This window comes from Armigeres subalbatus, chromosome 1, assembly GCF_024139115.2.
Source record: "Armigeres subalbatus isolate Guangzhou_Male chromosome 1, GZ_Asu_2, whole genome shotgun sequence".
Classification (NCBI taxonomy): Eukaryota; Metazoa; Arthropoda; class Insecta; order Diptera; family Culicidae; genus Armigeres; species Armigeres subalbatus.
This window is the reverse complement of record NC_085139.1, coordinates 58615820-58639159: the sequence shown is the minus strand read 5'-3', so window position 1 is coordinate 58639159 and position 23340 is coordinate 58615820. Positions and strand designations below refer to the sequence as shown.

General features: G+C 45.0%; 1 protein-coding gene across 1 annotated transcript in view; it reads left to right on the top strand.

Annotated features, from left to right (window-relative positions):
- The first annotated feature begins 229 nt into the window (after positions 1–229).
- The window catches only part of LOC134225969 (attractin-like protein 1), a 29015-nt gene continuing 5904 nt past the window's right edge, over positions 230–23340 (top strand). The window contains 9 exon segments of the mRNA XM_062706441.1: positions 230–1042; positions 14560–14698; positions 14701–15784; positions 15787–17130; positions 17133–17273; positions 17276–17714; positions 17774–17900; positions 17968–18054; positions 18118–18199. Of these exon segments, the coding sequence (XP_062562425.1) occupies positions 750–1042; positions 14560–14698; positions 14701–15784; positions 15787–17130; positions 17133–17273; positions 17276–17714; positions 17774–17900; positions 17968–18054; positions 18118–18199 (3736 nt within the window). The 5' untranslated portion in view covers positions 230–749.

Below are 23340 nucleotides of genomic sequence, written 5' to 3'. Positions count from 1 at the left end.
ACTTTTTAATCCGGAAAAATCCGAATTAGCGAGATCCGGACTAACGAGTCGTCGGACTAGCGAGGTCCGGATAAGCGGGGGAATACTGTACTCTATACACGGAATATAAAAGACAGACGTAGTCCAACGTCAAAAGAAAACAAAACATGGGAATGTCAATATTTTTCATCATCGAAATAATAAGAAGCATCATTACCCATCATTACCATCATTAAAAAAAAGAAGACGAAAAATTATAAACGTCACAAAAGAGAAAAAAAATAGGAGGACAGCCAGTCGCGAAGTCAAAATCCAAAATCCGTCGCCAAAGTTGCACATTCGGTTGCGCCGTCATCGAGAAAATCCAAGAAAAAAATAATCAAATAGTGGACAACCGTGATCTAGATTATTGTTGTTTTCGCTAATACATTTGGACGATAATATGGCTCCGTTGATTGTTGGGATTATTTTGATCTGAATCATGATGGTGGAAGAAATTTAGTGGAGAGCAAAAGTAAAATACACAGAAGTGTGGAAAAATGTTTTGTGGTGGAAGAAGAGCTGAGGCGAAATTGGTTCGCTGATATTTTTCTCCTCATCGATGTCGTGCTGTGAGAAGTGAAAAGCTGCTGTCTGGAAGATTTTATTTTAATACTGGTTAGGGCAGCTAGGCGCGCGGGGTGGAGGGGGCGTGTTACGGAAGAAGTATAGTCGAATAGTCTGATTGAAAGTGCAAGGTTCCCCCCAGCGGGCGGAACGTTCCGCGGAAAATGTCCGACGATCCGGTGCCAACGAAATCCAAGTGTCGAAGAAAGTGGCCGCTGCGATTGGCCAGCAGTGTTTGGTGGGTGCATTTCTGGCCGCTGGGTCTGATTTTGATACAGTTTTGCGTGCTGACCCTGGCAGGCGGAAGTAACTCGGGGATCAGCCTGGCGGGCACGACCTCCGTTGGCAAATGTTCCGACATCAAGTGCATGAACGGGGGCAGCTGCCGCAATGGGACCTGCGTTTGCCCGGACGGATGGCAGGGCTCCGAGTGCCAATTTTGCGGAGGAAAAGTTAGGTAAGTGGTTTCCGGGTGGAGGAAAGTGCGGGTACGGAATGTTTTCAAAACCTGTTCTCCCGGATGGTGCACGGCTCGGTGCGTTGGTTTCGCCCCACTTTGGAGTGGCGATGGTAAAAGGGAAAAGTGCAGTTTATTTTCTGCTAAAATCATTAGGTGATGAGTCAGGAAAAGCTCTGTTTTGTTTGTTTCTTGACAGCTGTTTATCGTAGAAAATATTGTCTCGAGGAGTTTTGATGCTTCCTCGGATGTCTTCTGTTCTACAAATTGGTAACTGAAGCAAGACATTGCAAGACTAGAGCTCTATCAATTGTTGCGCCGAAATATTGATTTAGCTTTTTTTTCCTGGCCTTACAAAATATATTTTCATAATATTTTTTGTAAAACGTACTTTTATTGTAATGCCCAGATTATTATATTTGTTTTCCTTTGACATCAGTTTTTTTTAAATTACATCATAAAAAAACATAAAATTTAAAAATAAATTGAATTGTATTAAAATTTATTTAGATTTCATTAAGGGCCAAATGATGTTTAATGTAATTTTATAGATATTATTTATCTTCCTTTGCATGTGTTCGTAAGTTCTAAAATTAATTTTGAGTATTTTTTTATCAAAAAAACTCCGGTTTATCTCAGTTCCTCATTATTTCTTTTCAAAAATGATATTTTATCTGTATTCCTAATAAATTTATCATAGAATTTCAAAGCATCTGTTTCTTTTCTATCTTGAAAGAAATACGCTGCAATTCGAAATTTCGAAAAGCCACATCCAGTTGATGATTCAATTTTCGACCAGACTGTTTTAAACGATTCTATAACATTTGCCAGAAAGCCATAGTTAACAAAACCATTCCCCCATAATACCACTCCCCAGTCTCAGAATAAACCATTCCTCAGAGTGCAGAATTTCCTAAATTTAAAAACAATTCTTTCGAAAATTTGTGAATCTATATTGAAACAATAGTAGCATATTATTATTATTATTATAGAGTTTTGGCACTTCTTCAGCAAGCGTGCTGGGAATTTTCACCTACCCCGGGCAATCTGAATGCCAAAGGGATTAGGCTCTGTGGATCTCAACCGGAATTATACGCACGTCCTCCACGTGCCACATCTGCTTCAACTACTTCGCCAAGTCGTGGTACTTCGCAATCTTGTTGGAGAATGTTGTTAGGACATTATGGTCTAGCGGTACAGCAATGTCGATGAGGGTTACCCGCTTCATCCTTTTGTCGTAGACCACAATATCGGGCCGATTGGCACGAATGAGGACATCCGTTATGATCTCGCGATCCCAGTACAGCTTCACGAAACTATTTTCCAGAACCGGGACAGGCACATATTTGTAGTAGGCGACAAACTGGTTAACCAAGTTGTGCTTTAAAGCAAGCTGTTGGTGCACAATCTTGGCTACTTCGTTATGACGACCGAGATAGGCTGAATCAGCTAAGGCTGAACACCCGGACACGATATGTTCGATCGTCTCTCCTACTGAATTGCACTTCCTGCAGCGGTCCTCCACGTTTTCGTGCAATATATAGTGCCGATAGTTCTTCGTCGCAATTACCCGGTCCTGGATGGCTACCATGAATCCTTCTGTTTCCGACAAGAGTTCACCCCGCACCAGCCACGTATTCGACGCCGTTTTATCGATATATTCCAGCTCCAGTTGATGGAGATGCGTCCCATGCAACTCCTTCTGCTTCCACTATGCGATCATCTCGTCTACAGATTTGATGTCGCAATTCAGCTGATAGTCCTCCTGCGCCAGATGCAGGGCACTGAATCCGTGGTCAGCTTCACACACAGCGCGATAGATTTCGTGGCGGTTCTGGCTTTCCACGCAACTGCTGGATCTGGGAAAAACATAGTGTTTGAATATCGGTGACGCCTCTTCCTCCTACTGTACGTGGCAGGGTGACTCTCTCAATGGACGATTTTGGATGGCGCATGCGATGCTTAGTGAACGCCACTCGTACTGCTCGTTCTAACGCCTCCAAGTCAGTCTTGGTCCACTTCACCACCCCGAAACTGTATGTCAACAAGGGCACAGCAAACATGTTTATCGCCTTCACCTTGTTGCCGGCCGACAAGAGGCTCTTCAAAATACCGTTGACACGATGCAAGAACTTTTCCTGCAGCTTTTCTTGATCATCGTATGGTGAATTCCTTTCAGTTGCAGGAAACCTAGGAGTTTGTACGTTTCGCCTTCAACCATGTTTCGAATCTCCTCCTGTTCGTTGATGCGGAAACTGTCAGCATCCACCAGGTGACCCCGGTGTAGATGTATGGATCGACATTTATTGATACCAAACTCCATCCGGGTGTCGTTGCTGAATACCGTTACAAGCCGCAGAAATTGGTGCAGCTTCTCCATAGATTCCGCAAACAGCTTCAAATGAGCCATAAAAAAGGTGTGGGTAATGTTTGTACTCCTTTCCCCACTCTTCAAATGATAGCCATAGTTGTGTTGGTTGAGTGCTCTGCTAAGAGGGTTCATGGCAAGGCAAAACCATAGAGGACTAAAGGTATCGCCTTGGAATATGCCCCTCCTGATGCTGAAAGTCCTGGACCGTAACACCTTTTCTCCGTCGGTAATGTGTAGGGATGTGCTCCACATCCCCATAGCGTGCTGCATTAGCCTGATGGCGTTACCGTCTATCTTATACAACTGCAGTACCTTAAGAAGGTACGAGTGAGGTACTGAGTCGTATGCCTTTTATAGTCGATATACGCCATGCTTTGGTTTCTTTGCTTGGGTGGTCTGCCCAAAAACGACTGCATCAATGATGACCTGATCCTTGCAGCCTCGTGTGTTACGTCGACAACCTTTTGTTCCTCGGTCATCAGGTTGTTGACGTCGCAATGGTTCTGCACCCTCCTCGCTATTACCGATGACAGCACTTTGTACAGACTCGAAAGGCACGTTATTGGTCTGTACTTGGCTGGGTTCAAAGTGTTCCGATCCATCGGCAGAAGATAAGTGACACCCTAGTGATGAATTCCGGTAGCTGCTCGGTGTTATCTAGTACCGTGTTGAAGCATTCCGCCATCCGCCCGTGGACCGTTGTGAGTTTTTATACCAGAAATTATGCACAAAATCGGGTCCTGGTGCAGCCCAATTCCTGGTATACCGAGTAGCCTTACGTATGTCTTGGGCGGTCACGTTGATAGCGGTCATGTCTCCAATTCCACCACAATATTGCTCTTCTTCTGCCATCCACACCCCATCGCCGTTGTGTATGACGGGGTTCTCCCATAGATTGGACCAAAACTGCGTGACTTCTCCAATCTCCGGAAGGCCCTCGCCAAAGTCGGCTTTGTCGTTTCGGATGTGGTTGTAGAACTCCCTTTCGTTGATGTTGAACATTCGATTTTGCTCCTTCCTCTTCGAACATTCTCCATAACGTCGCAGTCGTTTAGCAAGAGCACTCAACCGCTGTACATGGGTGTCGAGGATCTCAGTTATGTTCGGAGTTCTGTGGGCTTCACAATTTCAGCAACATTCCGAACTAGCCTGGTTGATCGATTCCCCTCCTTGTACTGTGTTAATCGACCAACCTTTGACCGCAGTGTGGCGATGCACCCGCATCCAGACGTCGCATCCACGCGGGTTTTCATGCTTTGGGGCGTGCACGTCCATCACTCTCACCTTGTGGGCGCGTTCGCAATCCCAACGTTCTTACAACAGCCACTGCAGCCGAATACACGATAAATTGCAGCTCCTCAAGGTTCTCCACGGTTTCCAAGTATTGTGGCAAAATATCCTGGTTAAGGATGCTTACTGTACTCGTCAACCGATAGGAGTACTGCAACTTAGGTATCCGGTGTCGGGACATGGGGTCTGTCCCACGGAACTGTGTAACTGCTGTGCCCATATGATTAGCTAGTTCGTCCTCCAATTGCTGTCGTTGTAATTCCACTGTTGGTCCTGGAGCGGCAGGTGTAATCGAATCGCGATGGTTACTTGCGATTGATGCATCCAACCCAACAGAACTCCTTCTCGACGTATTGCTAGATCTTGCCTCCTCCTCCTCTCCTAGTTCCCTCTGCACTTCCCGCTTGATGTACTCTACGTCTTCTGGAGTCAGCATATTATGAGACATAATAGCTCTCTGGCGTGTGTACAACTTGTTCTGGTCAAGCTGGGGTGCAAACCGAGGGAACCTCTCATTGAACATCTCCAGCATCGCCGGTCTGCCGGACATATCCGTCTCCATCCTGGTGCAAACGTAGTAGCAACGGATCACGTACTGATTTATCTCCCTTGTCCACATGATCCGATGCCGTCGGCGGCCCGCTAACGTGAGTGATTGACGTCGATCAACCACAGCAACATCAGCAAGTGAGGTGCAGCATTGCCTTGGTGATTTCTTCTGCTGCCGTTTCTGTTTTGCCTTGTCGGCACGGGCTGAGCCCGATGACTAGAGGGTCGCTGTTGCACCTCTCCTTCCTCTAGCCGCTGGCCGCTCGCTCTGTCCCCCGTTCCAGGACCAGCTCCAGTAGGGGCTCCCTCCTCGGGCAATCGCATGGGTGGTATTCTTCTTGAGCGTAACTCCATATTTGGGTGTGCTTTCATTCCCGGAAGCTACGGGTTCTGTGAAGTTATTTAATTCTTTACAGTGCTAAATAGCTAGGTTCAAGCGCCAGTGCTCGCCCGAGGGTGGTTTTTCATTGGTGCTTAGGAATTGGGCCTTCAGCTCCCACCTGCTCGAAATGGTGGTCTTTCATGGACGCCCAGGGTATTTCACCTGAACTCCCACCTACATTATTATTATTATTATTTATTAACGACATTTTACACTTTTGTTGTGCATTCTTGTCTTAAACAAATTATTACAGTTGGCTGTATAGATTAGTTTCTTTAAGGAATTCTATAAGTCTGGATTCATCTTCTGTGTTGTTACGAAGGATTGCTTGTAGACTTTGTTAGTTTTGGTTCGCACATCTTGATACTTCTTGCAGTCCAGCAGAATAGATCGGCCATCAATTACGGTTCCGCAACATTCACGCTCGGGAGGGTCTGTGCTTCTAATAAGGTGTTCATGGGTAAGTCTTGTGTGCCCGATTCTTAATCTTGTTAGGGCACGTTGATCGGAGAGAATTTTATTATCTATCCACGGAGAAGTTGAAAATTTTGTCGCGTGCGATATGTCATAGCTGATCCCAGCTCCGTTGTATGACAAACTTAGCATATTTTGCTGCATCCTTGGCTGGTATTGGGATGTCCAGAGGGTTGTTTTTTCTTCCTTCGCTAGCAAGACGGTCTGCGGCAACATTTTCTTGTATGCCAGCGTGACTTGGTACCTAACAGAACTGTTCTTGTTTTTTGTGGATTTCTGCCTCGATACTTTGGATCCATGGGTGATTTGATCTACCCATTTCGAGATCCGATTAATCCGAAACCTAGATTAATCCACCTGATGTCTTTCTCATGCATTGAAGAAGGTAACGAAAACAATTACTCCGAAATAGCACTTTAGGTAGTCGGATTTAATTTTTTACATCAATTTCGCTTTTTTATTCCCAATGAGGGGTCCCTATGAAATTAAACGATAATTTGTCAACAACTTCAGAAGGCAATGTCTAAAAGGTCAAATTTTCAAGTCAACAATAATACTGAATTCCCCATCGAATGCAACTTGTTGCGTGTAAATCGGTCAACGCTTAGTTCCAAAAAGTGCATACCCAATGGTTAGATACGCAAAAAAAAAACAAAAAGATAATAAAACTTATTATTCCAGTAAACTATGGCTCTACGTCAAAAGTGACTGAACTTACTGTAAAGAAGCAACAGATATCAAATTAAAACCTTTGCAAAATAACAACACTTGGCACTAGGGAATTGGCATCAATACCATCTGTAACTGATCAACTGCAAATAGGTTTTCAAGTTCGGAAAAAACGAGAAAACGGATATTATTGCCAAGAAACGAAGACACGTAAGAAGAAACCATAAAAATCATGAACTGTAAAGATGCCAAATCTTCAGCAGATTCTGGATTTAATGTGATTATCGTCTATGTTCCGAAGATAAGTGGAATAAGTTTTCATCTAAACTGAGAAAAGAAATTTTCATTACAAAAATAGTTTTTAATTTTGGCAAAGTTCTAAGAAGGTAATGCTACGTCAAAACAGCTAAAGTGATTTCCGTATTTTCATCTTTGAAGACGGTAGAACCCGTTCGCTATTTTTGGATAAGTTTGTCGTAACAATTAACACAACATTTCGAATGATTTCTGTTGCTAGGCCGAATCAAACTTCGTGTACTGCGATTTGAAAGCTCTTTATTGATGCGCTTCAAAGCTATAAAAGGATAGTTTATAGGGTTAGGTTTCATATGTTAAACGAATGTTACTTATCACATACATTACAGTTCACCTCCACAACAAAGTGGGCCTACAACAACATCGAATGTGACCTTATCGGACGTAATCACTAAGGATAATATTATATTTTTGATTACTTGAAACATGTGGTTATAAGATTTACCCACCTAATAAATTCGAGTCTAATTAATTTAACCTCAGAATTTTACACCAACTCCTCTCATCCACGTTTTCCTGTCTTTGTTTTTTATCATACTGACGTTCCTCTGCTCGTTGACACTACATGACATATCTAAGCTATCTTCTCTGTTCTTATCTCTCTTATCTGTTTATCGCCAGGGCTGCCAGTTACGTGCCAACAATTTCGATATATTTAAATAGCTATCGTAATACGATTCTAGTGTTGGGTCTATTATTATTTAATAACACTGCGTCGAATCTGTTATAAGCAGTAAAGATTTTCTAAACACAAACTGTTCAATAAATTCAAACCTACTGTTTTGAAAAACAAAATGCACGATGATTCTCTACTTTATTTTCATTAGCTATATGTACACTCGATTCTTTTTTTACACGGAGGATGCGTTCCGTGTAAAAAAAGTTGTCTGCTCAAAATTTGGAAATCCGTGTAAAAAGAGTTTTATGATTTCTCAAATCATGCAAAATGGAGTAACTTTGCAAAAAAATTTTATGGGATTTTTGTACACGGCCGTGTAAAAACAGAATCGGGTGTACCTGGTTTTGCTCGGGATTGAAAATTTATTCATACAAATAAAATGTCCATAGTCTCTTTCATCAGCAACCGCAACTTCTGGACAGCCACACAATGGTTGAGATATAACTGCGTAACTCGCACAGCTTCGCGCATAGCGAGCACGATGCTGCTTCATCACACGTGTGCACTTTAAGGCCAACTTCGCCGCACTGCCTACACGGTCTTTAGCACGTCCGCAATTTGTGTCGCGCTTCGAGGCAGCGGAGACCACGATATACCGGTGATTAGTAGAGGCTGACTGCATATACTGATGGCAATCAGCGTGTCCTGCAGTTCTCTTCGTAAGCGGATGGACGCCTATGCTACCTCACTCCTCCATTGTCAGCTGCTTACGGTCACCTCGTCGTGCAGAGTTCTTACTTCTATACTCTCACCCAGGACTTCCTGCACTAACGCTCCATATTAGGTACCTGTGAGCGCTTCGCTAGGATGAGGGTTATCTCACCCGCCTTATGCTACGAACCTTTTTACCAAGGTCGGCCAGCTTTTTAGCGTTTCTTTGAGCACGTCGGCGTAGCATTCAATCTCCGTTTTTTATAAGCAGCGCTTGCCTTTTCTCTCTGGCTACCGTTTGTCACTGATCGTCCAACCACTGCTTCTCTTGTTTGGTTTGGCCTCTCTTCTCCGGTGGCAGTCTGGCTTTTTCCCCCTTGGCTTCCCCTTACGCCGTGCACCTTTGTGTGCGAGGGCCTACTTTCCTGGTCTGCGCTGTCCCGACGCATTGTCGAGCGAGTCCCTGGTGCGCTTCTCTGTCCTCTTTCTGTCGCTCTTTCGCCAAGTGTGAAATCCAACGCCTCCTGTGCCATGGTTGTGGAGAAGGGAGAAGTCTTATGTCGTTTTCGGTTATTGCTGGGTCGAACCTAGTTCTGCCCCGGATCCGCTCTAACAGCTGTCAAAACGTTCGGTTATTCGTTCAGGTTGGATCGCGATCCGCACCAGATCCGACCCCAAATGAATGAGGTTCGCTCTGCCGATTTATTGAGATCCAACCTAGGTTCACCAATACTTTCAAACACAAACTGTCAAACTGGTGTTTATGTTTACGCTGAAGGAAAATGAAAACATGAAAGACACGGATGGGTATTTGATTTTTAATCGTTTTTGTTTCATTTGTTAAATTTATCAATTTTGTTGCTGTCTTCCACGCAAAAATGGATTATTTTAATTGTGTGCTGTCTTCGAGTTTCTCTGATGGTGAATCGGATATCCAGCTTTCCACGCTAGCCATAATGGCGGATGCTATAAAAAAAATTGACATTAACTGCTTCCCGACAATGAACTGGAATTTAGGTCTTAGTAAGCATTGATGTTATTCGTTGCTAATAACAGCCAATACGTTGTTTGTTTTTCTTCAATGAGAAGAACTTGTGCAAATAGGAATTCAAATTGAATGATAAGCCATTTCTTCAATAATTCTAATTTTATTTTATTTCAGATGTCGAGTAATTCTTTTAGATGTCTAAAAGTTTACGATGGATGCTTAAATCTTCGCAATGCCTTAAAACATTTTTCGTACTGGACGCATGATCTGTTAGCGTAGCAGTCCTCAACTGACTATCATAAATGGGCTGACACAGAAAATAAAAGCTCTACATTTAGAAATTATGCTTCATATGTTATATCTAAGGATAGGATAAAGCTCGGGATAAAGAATGTTATAATCGATCGATGAATTGGTGCTTGGTACAGGCGTATGATTCATACGCCAACCAGTTTGTCGTTCGGGTGTTCCGAAATAATGAAGATTGACCGTTGAGTCATGACTGGTCCTCGAACTTCAACTAAAATGCTGCATATTTGAATTTTATTCAAATTTAAACCGATTCACAAGGGCGGTCTTCTAATTCAGTATAATGGGATAATCGCCGGGATCCGTATGTAAAGCACTAACTATTTCCTTACATAAACATTATAGCTTTGCTAAGTTACTCACCCACCCTGGGGGCCCTCCTTGGCCGTGCGATTCGTTCGAATCGTTTTCCCATTTTATTATGGTGGTGTAAATGAGAATGTGCATTAACTATTGTGCGGGAGAGTATTCTAGCATGAACAAGAATACGAAGCAAACCGATAAAGATCGATCATGCAACGTTAGAACTCGTTAGTGTTTAATTCATGGGATCCTATCAATATTCTAACTAAGTGAAATATAAATTCTGTCAGAATACACCTCTGCGCTCACCTGTAGATGAGCCTTAATGATGTTGGTATACCTCTCTTCTTCACCCCTTGTACAGATTCTTTTGTTCTTAAATTTTACCTTTGGTCCTGCAGAGTCGTCATTTTGCCATTAGTGTAATAGAAGTTTTGAAAAAACGCTATATTTGTATTATTCAAAGAGCTATAGTCCCGCTGGGTACTCCCTCATGACTACCCTACTGGGCACGACTAAGTTGTAGAATTGGCTTGAAACGATAGAACAGTATCAAAATCAGTGATTTTTAAACTATCAATCTACATCTACTACTAAGGAACAATATTAATCATTTAGCAGTATGAGCGAACTTCTGATCATTGAGCGACAGAAGACTTATTCGAATCATTGAATTCTGAAACCCATGCCACATTATTTTTTATTTTCACCACAATTTTTTAGTCTGACACCATCCTTTCTCGTCCGAAGCATCTAACCGAAAGTACCACTCGACTAATTCCTGTCGATCAATAGTGATTTGGTTCTACGCTTCATACGAGAGTCTGTCGGATCTCCATTCTATACAGCTTTTGATTCGTTAGTATTAGACAGTTTTGATTATCCCTAAAATAGAATAGGTATTATATTAACAAAATGTTCAATTTCCCGTTCTTTAGAAAAAAACATTGTTGATGAAAAATAACAAATTTCAACTGTCATTGGCAACTAAGAAAATCAATGCCTGCTAGACGAAAGTTTCAGTTCAGTGTCGGGAAACAGTTTACGTCAAAATTTTTATAGCAGACGCCATTATGGCGAACGTGGAAAGCTGGATACCGACCAGTTTTTTTGCTGATTACCTCAGACGGTAGCTCCGTTATAAACAAAATGAGGGTTAAAAATTTTGTTGAAAATGTGATTGATAAATGCAGTGACGAGAAGGTAGCTGTAGCTGCTATTTATTTACTATTACGTTGTGTATTCGAAGATTGCTTTAGGTATAATTGCTATCTCAATAGGAAAATAGCGTACCGAAGTATCGGAGTATTATTTATACCAAAATGTTCATACCATTGTTTCATTCGTTATTACAGTTCTGTGATAATTGGTTTAAGGATTTTTAGTTGTAATTCGTTAAAGAACGACAAAGACATATTTTACCCCATTGATATTTATTATGTTGAATCTTATGTAGAGAGAAAATCATGTAGAGAGAAAATCATGTAGAGAAAAATTATTTGCATTTCTTGTATATTTGGTTTTTGCAGTTTTGGCGAAATCGCGGTTTATCCCAAAAGGTCCCTTCTTGGGAGGAAAATAGCAAAATGCTAGTCAACTCTTGGGCGATTTGATTCTTTGTTTTAAAATAAAATTCTTTTTATATTTTCTTGTTCTATTTCATTTGAATGGCATAATTTATAATTCAAATGTAACACAATCATCGGTACCCAGAACGCAACATAGAATCAGTATAACAGTTTATCGGGAAACACAGATTGTAAGGGTGAAATCAGTAGTGATTCAGTTTGGTTGCAAATTTTCGAATACTATTCTAGTTTGAATATGAGCCAAAATAAAACAAACTCACGGGCTTCTCCAGCAGTGTTCTATTCATGTTGGATTGTTTTTCCATTAAATGAAATGATAATGTTGCTGTTGAGGAACGCGCGGTAAATGCAAAGTGGATTGATCCGTACATAAAATGATGCATTCATGCACCAAAACAATTGAAAAATATTTGACTCTCGTGATCCAGTCGTGGTTCAAATCTGCAGAAAATAGAACAGGACGGTATAACAGTTTTAAGCTTTTGAATCTCGACTGTTATAAAAATTAATCTTGAGCCACTGCTGGAAAAGTGCATGATTCAGATTCATATTCAAACTGACAGCCCCGAACGATTTGAATCACTGCTGATTTTACTCTAATAATTACCGGCAATGTTTCAGAGCACCAAAATTTCTTCACGGCAATCCACATTGCTGTCGCCATTCATCACAAGCTCCTAATCACATAAATTGATTGATGAATTAATTGTCATTTTTTAAATTAAACAATTTACAGAAGAAAAATCTGACTTCCCCAATTAATTCATATAATAAGAAACAAAATAACACTAACAACAAAATTCAAAAGATAAAATCTGTATAAAGTCTGATAAAATATTTCTATTTATTTCTACCAGCTGATAAAAGTGCGAACTGAAAACAAAATAGATGGTAGGGCTTGAGTTCTCACTAACACCATCATACTGACTCGATCCCGATTCGTTTTTCGTTCGGTTATTCAGAGTCGAGGTCGGACCTGACCCAGGTTTAAAACCGAAAACGACATTAGGGGTATTCACTAAACGGCGTAGGTTGCTGCGTATCTGATTATAGAAATGTTTCACGCACAATCATAAGGGACATATTTCAAATCGCCTATGAAACATTTCTATAAACAGATACGCAGCAACCTACGCCGTTTAGTGAATACCCCTATTATTTTCCGCCTAGCCACAAACAGCAAGAATCAACTTACGAAGTTTAAGCAAAGTTTAAGCTTTAGATCTGTCGAAATAGGCGGCGCGAGTTAACGTCGTTCCCAGCCGGACTTGGCATGTTTATGCAACTGGTACCACCTTCGTCAGCATCTAGTGCCATCAGCAGAGAGGCCTAGCGGAAAGATGCGCGGCTATAAAGCAAGACCAAGCTGAGGTTGGCTGGGATCGATTCTCGGTGCCGGTTTTCTTAATTCTCATGGATAAAGGCTGCCACAGAAATCATCGGTTTGGTTCTCGTCCATTACGTACGCCTCGTTAGGATCAACAATTTTCTCATTCCTTTCGTCTCAGGGTACGTTAAATTCAAATATGGGAACTTTTGGAATTAATTTACTTGCTCTAGCTTAATACGGAGCGTGGCAAAGAAGTCCACATAAGATCCTCTGGCACGGATTTCAAATTCCAACTGACTGCCGCCGAGGACTCGCATCTGTCTTCTCCCAACTTCTTGTTAGGATACCTTTGCATAGAACTTTGGAAACGGTCACGGCAACATAATGTCTTGATAGCAAACCCGGTTTCTGTAGAAATCCAATGAATGGCGATTACTATAAGTTGATGTTTTACTCCTATTGAAAGATTTTTTCGTTACAATGAACAATAAAAAATGCAAGTCAGTCTTATCTGAGTAGAATATCCAACAAAGATGTTTCCATCTTACAATTATCGGCAGTACATACATTGTTCATGATGAAGTTGTGAAAGGAGTTTATTATGGTACCGTCAACTGGGGGGAAGATGATCATTTTTAAGACAAAACATGCAATAACAATGTGTGTTTACATTTTAAATCGAAACAAATATTTTCAAAACATGTACTGCTATACGTTGCAATAATCAACAACTTTAGTTTTCTGAAATGCGTTCGCATTTATTAAAATAAATTAAATTATCACACATTTTTTGAATAATCTGGTTTGGGGTGAAGTTGATCAAGACAGCTCTACTAAAACCATTATGACCTAGTAGTCAAAATACACTAGGTTATTTGTATGAATGTTGAATTTACTACGTAAAGAAGTCTAAGAAGTCAATATTTGAAACGAAAATAGCGTCATTTGTGACTATCTCTCTCTTTCTTCCACAAAATACATTTTCATGATTATAATCGAAAAACTCGGATTTCTACCTAGCGGTAACATTACTTGAACGGAGAATATTGTTGACTACCGTTTCATAAAAAAATTTGGCACTTTTGACTGACTCATCAAATGATCATCTTCACCTCAATGATCATCTTCCCCCCAGTTGACGGTACTCTTTGTATCTGATAGCAATAAAGACAAGGTCAAAATTTTGGATTTTGGAGAGTGCACAAGAAAATATCAATTGTAGTGCCTTCAATCCTTCAATCCATTCAAAAAGATATAACGTGGCTCTTTCAACAATTTATGTAGCGAAATTATTTTCATCGTATAAATAGGGACAGGGCAGGTATTTCCGTCCATCGTTATAGGGGCTAAAACCGACGAAAGCAACGTACATTTGCTATAACTCCACTATAGCAGAATGTTTCTCCTGAGTTTACGATTTGGTACGCATGAGTTTTACAAAAAAGCGTCTCTTTAATTGGTTTTCGAGACTATGACGAACAGACGAAAATACCTGCCGTGTCCCTATATGTCTTTCTAGATTTTTGTATTCTCATGCTTAAACAACAATAATTCTCCCAGTCATTTATTTCTGCAATTTTGTAATCAACGATCTCGCACTTCCCCTTTCTTTCCGCAGGTTGACCGATCCATCGGGCAGCGTCCACGACGGTCTGGGCAATTACTCAATTGGTGTCAAATGTAGCTGGCTGATCGACGCACGTGACCACAACAGCATAGCCGACAAACTCTCGCCGGCCGGAAGCGGAAACCCTCGGTCATTCGGTTACACCTGGAGGAGTTTGCGACCGAGTGTGGCTGGGATCATCTGTACGTGTACGATGGCGACAGTGTGGAGTCGCCGCTGTTGGCCGTGTTTAGCGGGCTGATGTACCGGAAGAATTTCAGTATCCGACGGATTCCGGAGGTTTTTGCGCACAGTGGTTCGGCATTGCTGCATTTTTTCAGTGACGATGCGTACAATATGTCGGGGTTTAACATCAGTTACGAGGTCAATGCCTGTCCTACGGTGGATACCTCGGCCAACTGTTCCGGGCATGGCGATTGTGTCTATGGGGAGTGTAATTGCGACATCGGCTGGAGAGGACCGGCTTGCAATGTGGCCATATGTCCGAACAACTGTTCGGCGAATCTGGGTAGAGGCGCATGCAACGTTATACAGCGGCGGTGCATTTGTGCGAAGGGATTCGATGGTAACGATTGTTCCCAGGTGCGCGCTCATGGTGTATGGACAACGATTACATCCGAGGAGACGATTGGGTTTGCTCCACCGGGGAGTGCCTCTCACGGTGTGGCTGTTTTCGGTGATACGTTTTACATAATAGCCGGAGAAACTTACAGGAAGGCCAAGTCGCTGATGTACATGTATGACTTCAATGGCAAAGTCTGGGAGACAGCTCATACGGATTCGAAGACTACACCGGATTTTCGGTATGGTGCATCAACGGTTATGTACGGAGATAAGATCTTTATGTACGGTGGGGTCATAGAGGGGAAGGGTATGTGTGGTGAACTGTGGGCATTTGACGTGAGTGCCAAAAATTGGGAGAATATTACGGTGAAGGCAGAACAATGCAATGAAACTTATGCCATGTGTGGGCCATTGAAATCGGCCGGTCATACGGCTACATTAATCTCAAACTTCGAAGGAGGTAAAAAGGGACATTCGCAGAGAATGGTGGTTATATTTGGGCATTCGCCGCAGTTCGGGTATTTGAACACCGTGCAGGAGTACAATTTTGGTACTCGTGAATGGAAAATTGTTAGAACTAGAGGCTACCCTGTAAAAGGAGGGTACGGACATTCGGCGGCGTATGATCCTTTGAAGGAGCGTATTTATGTGTACGGGGAATAATCTCCGAGAGTGATAGCACCCAGCTATTGAGTAACAAATTGTACAGTTACGAGCCGCATAGTCGAGTTTGGACTTTGGAAGCTGCTGCCCCAACTGCGAGATTCCTGCATACTGCCAATTTCATCAGCCCAGGATTGATGATGGTATTTGGCGGTAACACCCATAATGACACTTCCCATAGTTTCGGAGCCAAGTGCTATAGTAAGGACCTCATGGTGTACGATGTTCTTTGCAATTCGTGGCACGTGCAACATATGCCGCAAGATTTACGAGCAGACCTGGCCCGGTTCGGACACTCGGCTATAAGCTTTGAGCAATCTCTGTACATTTACGGTGGATTTGATGGTCAGATGATCAACGATATGCTCAAATTTACGCCTGGAAATTGCAGAGCATTGAACCGGTCAGAACAGTGTTTGAATACTCGACCAGGGTACAAATGTATCTGGGACATCACGAAAGGTAAATGTGCTCCGATTTTAGACGTGGACAAGGCAATTCTTTTCAGCAGAGATCAGACCAACTATTATGACATCTGTCCTCAGGAGAGCAGGTTGGTAATGACGCGTCAAGCCCTCCAAGACTACGAACACTGCAATCAGCTGTTCAGCTGCCAGAGCTGTGTCTCTACTGCATACGGGTGCATGTTCTGCGGAATCGGAAACGGTAAAGGCTACTGCGCTAAAGAGAAGTGCCCAGACGTGTCCTACACGTATCGAGCAGATTTCTATCCTACGCGGAAATTGAAAGACTGTCCGGAAAATGACGAACAGATATGTAGTCAATTACACGGATGCCATGCCTGCTCGGCTTATACATTCTGTCATTGGGACTATGAGCATAGCAAATGTTTTTACGTCGGAAATAAGACTAGCGACATTATAAATGAAGCACTTCCATGTCCTCCGGCGTGCTCGGTGCTGACAACATGTGGCAATTGCACGCAGGAAGAATGCATCTGGTGCCAGAATGAGCAACGGTGCGTTGACAAAAATGCCTATACTGCTAGCTTCCCGTACGGCCAGTGCCGTGAGTGGACGACCGGTTCGAATAAATGCCGCGCTGCAAGCTCCGGGAAAAGTCAGTGCGGTTTCTATAAAACTTGCGCACAGTGCCGTGATGACCCTGCTTGCGGCTGGTGCGATGATGGCTCAATGAAAGGGCTGGGTAAATGTCTTCCTGGAGGTGATTCCGGAGCCCACGAGGAAATGGAGTGCCCTGCAACTCGGTGGCACTTTACTCACTGCCCCAGCTGGCAATGCGATGGCCATAGCACTTGTCCAGATTCGAAAACCTGTAAACAACCATGCGATGACCCAATGATGGGTGCGAATTGCGAAAATGCAAACCCGGTTACTGGGGTAATCCCGTGAATGGCGGCACTTGTCAGAAATGCGACTGCAACGGGCAGGCTCAGTACTGCCACAGTGAAACTGGAAAATGCTTCTGCAGCACAAAAGGTCTTGCGGGCGATCATTGCGAAAATGCGACGCCACCAACCACTACCACGGTGACCCCAGCCGAGGGTCATGCTACTATGATCTCACCATTGATTATCAGTTCACGTTTAACCTCTCTAAAAAGGAGGACCGCCATTTCACACAGATCAATTTCCGAAACTCACCCATCAAGTCGGACATCGACGCCGATTTCAGCATCACCTGCTCGGTGGCAGCAAAAATGAACATCACAATCCGAACGGCTGGCGGACCGGAAAAGCCATTATTTGCTTCCGTCAATTGTTCAACCTTCCGGTATCGGTTCTCGAAAGCCGAACATCACTTCGGAATAGAGGAGAACGTAACGCTGACTACGTTCTACGTGTACGTGTACGACTTCCAACCGCCGCTCTGGATACAGATTGCCTTTTCGCAGTATCCGAAGCTGAACCTGCAGCAATTCTTCATCACTTTCTCTACGTAAGTTACGGCGAACGTTGGGGCAGTGTTGTAAAATTTTAAATTTTTCATCTTCGTAGATGCTTCCTGCTCCTCCTGCTGATGGCTGCCATACTGTGGAAGATTAAACAACGTTACGACATGTTCCGCCGGAGGCAACGGCTCTTTGTCGAAATGGAGCAGATGGCGTCCAGGCCATTCTCTCAGGTATTGTAGTACGATAATTTTGTAATAAATCATGGAAACTAATGCTTTAGCTTTCACATCTACCTAGGTGCTGGTAGAAATCGAGAGCAAAGAGTACAATGAGCTCTCGCCAGCCGTAGAGAATATCACCAGTGCTCCAAGGAAGCGAAAAAAGGTATTTTCGAAAAAACAACAAAATATTTCATCCGAGTTGATGATGAATTTGTATATTTTTTAGGATTCGCCAAGCCCAATCGCACTAGAACCGTGCGAAGGCAACAGGGCGGCGGTGTTGTCGCTTCTAGTCCGGCTACCGACAGGTGAGACCTCCGGCAAGTTGACAATCTTTTTTACTAACTTATGCTTATCAGCTACCGCACAACGGATTCGCTAACAGGAGCCTTGTTACCGGATCATTTGAAGTTAGTGACAAGTGGATGGACTGATGTGTTTTGTTCATTTCATTCATCATTTATTTGATTACATCTAAACAGATAACACTGAATCAACCATTTGACGCCACAACACACGGTTCGAGGACACATCTCTCCATCCTCGAATGCGCCCCACGCTCGCTTGCATCTGGTCTGTCCACCTCGCTCGCTGCGCTCCACGCCGTTTCGTACCTGCCGGATCGGAAGCGAACACCATCTATGCAGGGTTGCTGTTCGACATTCTTGCAACATATTATTATTATTATTTATTTATTTAGACTAAGACTGAAGTTGCCTGTGCGGTATCTAAGAGTCTTCTCCATTCGGCTCGGTCCATGACTACACGTCGCCAACCACGCAGTCTACGGAGGGTCCGCAAGTCATCTTCCACCTGATCGATCCACCTTGCCCGCTGCACACCTCGCCTTCTTGTGCCCGTCGGATTGTTGTCGAGAACCATTTTCACCGGGTCACTGTCCGACATTCTGGCTACGTGCCCGGCCCACTGCAGTTGTCCGATTTTCGCGGTGTGAACGATGGATAGTTCTCCCAGCAGCTCATGCAACTCGTGGTTCATTCGCCTCCTCCACGTACCGTCCGCCATCTGTACCCCACCATAGATGGTACGCAGCACTTTCCTTTCGAAAACTCCAAGTGCGCGTTGGTCCTCCACGAGCATCGTCCAGGTCTCGTGTCCGTAGAGGACTACCGGTCTAATGAGCGTTTTGTAGATTGTCAGTTTGGTACGGCGGCGAACTCTATTCGATCGGAGCGTCTTGCGGAGTCCAAAGTACGTACGATTCCCAGCCACTATGCGTCTCCGAATTTCTCTGCTGGTATCATTTTCGGCAGTCACCAGTGAGCCCAAGTACACAAATTCTTCTACCACCTCGATTTCGTCACCACCGATGCAAACTCGCGGTGGATGGCTCACATTGTCTTCTCTTGAACCTCTTCCTATCATGCACTTTGTCTTCGACGTGTTAATGACTAGTCCGATTTGCTTCCCGATGGCTTCCCTCTTCAGTCTGATGTAGGCTTCCTCCATCTTCTCAAAGTTACGTGTCATAATATCTATGTCGTCGACGAAGCCAAATAGCTGGACGGACTTATTGAAAATTGTACAACTCGTGTTAATCCCTGCTCTTCGTATTACCCCTTCCAAAGCGATGTTGAATAGCAGACACGAAAGACCATCACCTTGCCGTAACCCTCTGCGTGTTTCGAAGGGACTCGAAAATGTCCCTGAAACTCGAACTACGCACATCACCCGATCCATCGTCGCTTTGATCAACCGTGTCAGTTTATCCGGAAATCCGTGTTCGTGCATTAGCTGCCATAGCTGGTCCCGATCGGTTGTATCATATGCGGCTTTGAAGTCGATGAATAGATGATGTGTGGGCACGTTGTATTCGCGGCATTTCTGCAGTACTTGGCGAATGGCGAACACCTGGTCCGTGGTGGAGCGTTCGCCCATAAAACCCATAAAACCTGGTACTGACCCACGAACTCCCTTGCAATTGGTGCTAGTCGACGGCATACAATTTGGGAGAATACCTTGTAAGCGGCGCTCAGCAATGTGATTGCGCGGTAGTTGCTACAATCCAGCTTATCGCCCTTTTTGTAAATGGGACACGAGACACCTTCCATCCACTCCTGTGGCAAAACTTCCTCCTCCCAAATCTTGGTAATGACCCAATGCAGTGCTCTAGCCAGTGCCTCACCACAGTGTTTAAATAGCTCTACTGGTAGTTGGTCAACTCCAGGAGCTTTGTTGTTCTTCAACCGGCCAATCTCTCTTGCAACATGTCCTGTCTATCGTTCCCTTCCGGCTTTAGCTACCTTCTGGATACTGGGTTCGCCGTAGAGCTGGGCGAGCTCGTGGTTCATTATTCGCCGCCACACACCAGTGGCATCGACAACGGCAACGTCAACGGACACGAGCGGAAATCGAGATATACAACGAACCTAAGGCTGACAGTTGTGTCATTCCATTCCTTGAGTAAAGCCGGATGACACCGTTTTGAAATGGCGGGTAGACTAATGCCACAGATGCCTTCCGTCCTGTAAAACCGTGACAAACCTTAGGGCACGCTGTCCCGATCCAACCGTCTGGCCTAACTAACCAGATGGGAGTAGATCCAGCTGATTCCTTCCTGGCTTGCGCCGATCCGGCACTGAACACCGAGGTGTCAACCCCAGCGTGGCTTTACTACATCAGCAATGGTAACCATGGGATCAAGAAGGCGACTATTACTACTGGGTTCGAGGGCAGCCGTACAGGGGACCCAAAAAACATGAATAAAGCTAAATTTAACAAACAAGCATCGGAAGTGAACCCCTTCGCAAGGAGAGGTTTGGAGAGATCTCCACCCAACGCATCGGGTGCGAGAGAAATGGAGACGAAGGACAAGAGTAGCGAAGTAGTCGTCGTGGAGAGCGATAACGATACGCCAATAGTCGATAAGCAGCAGCACAATGCAGTGGAGATAGGGTCGAGTGGCATCCTGCCGAGCTTGACCGTCGTCATGGTGCAACTCGATGACATTATCGACTTCACCAATGAACGGGGCAATATGTCGAGGGAGCTGAAGCTGAAATTGCTTAAGCTTCGCAATTTGGTTCTTGCTGCCAAGCAAGAACAGGAAGTGCTTGCGGCCAGGCTGGAAGGCTGTGGTAAAGCGGAGAAGAGTGCACAGACTGCTCCCTTCTCCTTCCATAGTACCACAACCATGGCACAGGAGGCGTTAGATTTTACCCTCAGAGACAGAGCGGTAGAGAGGAGAACAGATAAGCGAGCCAGGGACTCGCCTGGCATTAAGCGCTTTAAACAGAACGCAAAAGGCGTCGAGAGAGCAAAAATCAGGAGAGCGGGCCCACGGAAGTTGCAAACATGGGAGAACGGCGTAAGAAGAAAGCGAGGACGAAACGAGCCAGTCGGCCACCGGAGGAGGGAAGCCAACCTGACCAAGACAACCTGCGGTCGGACGGTCCCTGGCAAACGGTAGTAAATAAACCGAAGGTGAAAGCGGCAATCACGCGCCCGGCGAGAGCCAGACAGAAGGGTGAAGCACTTCTCATTAAAACAGAGAAAGAGCGCTACGCCGACGTGCTCAAGGCGATGCGCAGCGCCGAGAAACTGGCGGACCTTGGTAAAGAGGTTCGCAGCAGAAGGCGGACGAGAGCGGGCGAGATGATCCTAGTCTTAAGGAAGGGCTCACAGGCGAACGGGACCTCATATGGAGCGCCAGCCCAGGAAGTCCTAGGCGAGAGCGTAGAAGTGAGGGCTCTACACGACGAAGTGACTCTCCAATGCAAGCAGCTGGACGAGGTCACGACATCGGAAGAGATCGCCTCGGCCATCAAGGACCAAGGTGGAGTGGTGGTAGCAAATGCGTCCATCCGTCTGCGAAGAGGACCGCAGGGGACGCAGATTGCCACGGTGAAGTTACCGGCCATCGACGCTAACAAGGTGATCAAAGTTGGTAAGCTGAAAGTTGGCTGGTCCGTATGTCCAGTCAGCCTCTACCAACCACCGGTAGTCGACAAGTGCTTCCGCTGCCTCGAACCGGGACACAAATCGTGGGCGTGCAAAGGGCCGGATAGGGAGTAACCTATGTAGGCGATGCGGCGAAGAGGGCTATAAGGCGCACACGTGCGAGAAAGCACCATCGTGTACGCTATGCCCGAGCAGGAAGCAGGAACATAACCACGCTATGGGTGGACCTGCGTGCCCGTTGAGTGGTTATACGAGGAAGCCGTGCAAGTAACGCAGCTCAACCTCAACCATTGTGCGGCCGCCCAGCAGTTGCTGTGGCAGTCGGTAGTAGAAGCGAGAACGGACGTCGCTATCTTGTCGGACCCGTACCGCATCCCCGCGGCGATTTGTACGACGGGAAGATACCCGATCCAGGAAGTGCTGAACACAAGAGCGGAGGGTACTGTTATAGCGAAAATAAATGGAGTGTACTACTGCAGCTGCTACGCCCCACCAAGGTGGCCGATAGAACAATTCACCGAGATGGTCGATCGGCTAACATCAGACCTAGTGGGTAGCAAGCCAGTAGTAATTGCAGGAGACTTCAATGCGTGGGCGATAGAGTGGGGAAATCGCTTTACTAACCGGAGAGGGCAAACGCTGCTAGAGGCTTTCGCCAAGCTGGATGTCGTGCTGTGCAACGAAGGCTCCAAAAGTACCTTCCAGCGAAACGGAGTGGAATCGATAATAGACGTAACGTTCTGCAGTCCAAGTTTGGTCGGTGATATGCAGTGGATGGTCGACGACGGTTACACCCACAGTGACCATCTAGCTATCCGGTACAGGATAGGCAGCGAGGCAAGAAGAGAAAGCCGGAGAGCTACTCCCACAACCCGGTCGTGGAAGGTCGCCCACTTCGACGGTGGGACCTTCAGTGAAGCTATGGGTCTGGAAGAAAACACGGGAAGTTTAAGCGGCGACGAACTGGTTGCGGTCCTGTCTCGAGCTTGTGACGCGACCATGCCGAGGAAGGTGCGACCACGGAACTGCAGGCCACAGGTATACTGGTGGAGCGATGAAATTGCAGCCCTTCGAGCAGCCTGTCTCCGGGCTAGAAGAAAAACGCAAAGGACACGCTTGGAGGAAGTGAGGGAGGAACGCATCGAGCAATTCAAAGCAGCGAGACTGGCTCTAAACAAGGCCATCAAAGAAAGCAAGAAAGCCTGCTTCGACAGACTGTGCCAGAGCGCCAACTCGAACCCATGGGGAGACGCCTATCGGGTGGTGATGGCCAAAACAAGAGGAGCACTGGCTCCTCCCGAGCGATGTCCAACGAGGCTGAAGACTATAATCGAGGCACTATTCCCGCACCACGGCCCAACCCACTGGCCGCCAGCAGCGAGGGTAGCAAATGATGAAGCGGTGGAGAGGGTGACGGTAGAAGAGATATTGACGGTGGCAAAGTCCCTCGACCCGAGTAAAGCACCTGGTCCGGACGGGATCCCGAATATGGCATTGAAGGCAGCCATAACGACTAACCCGAACATGT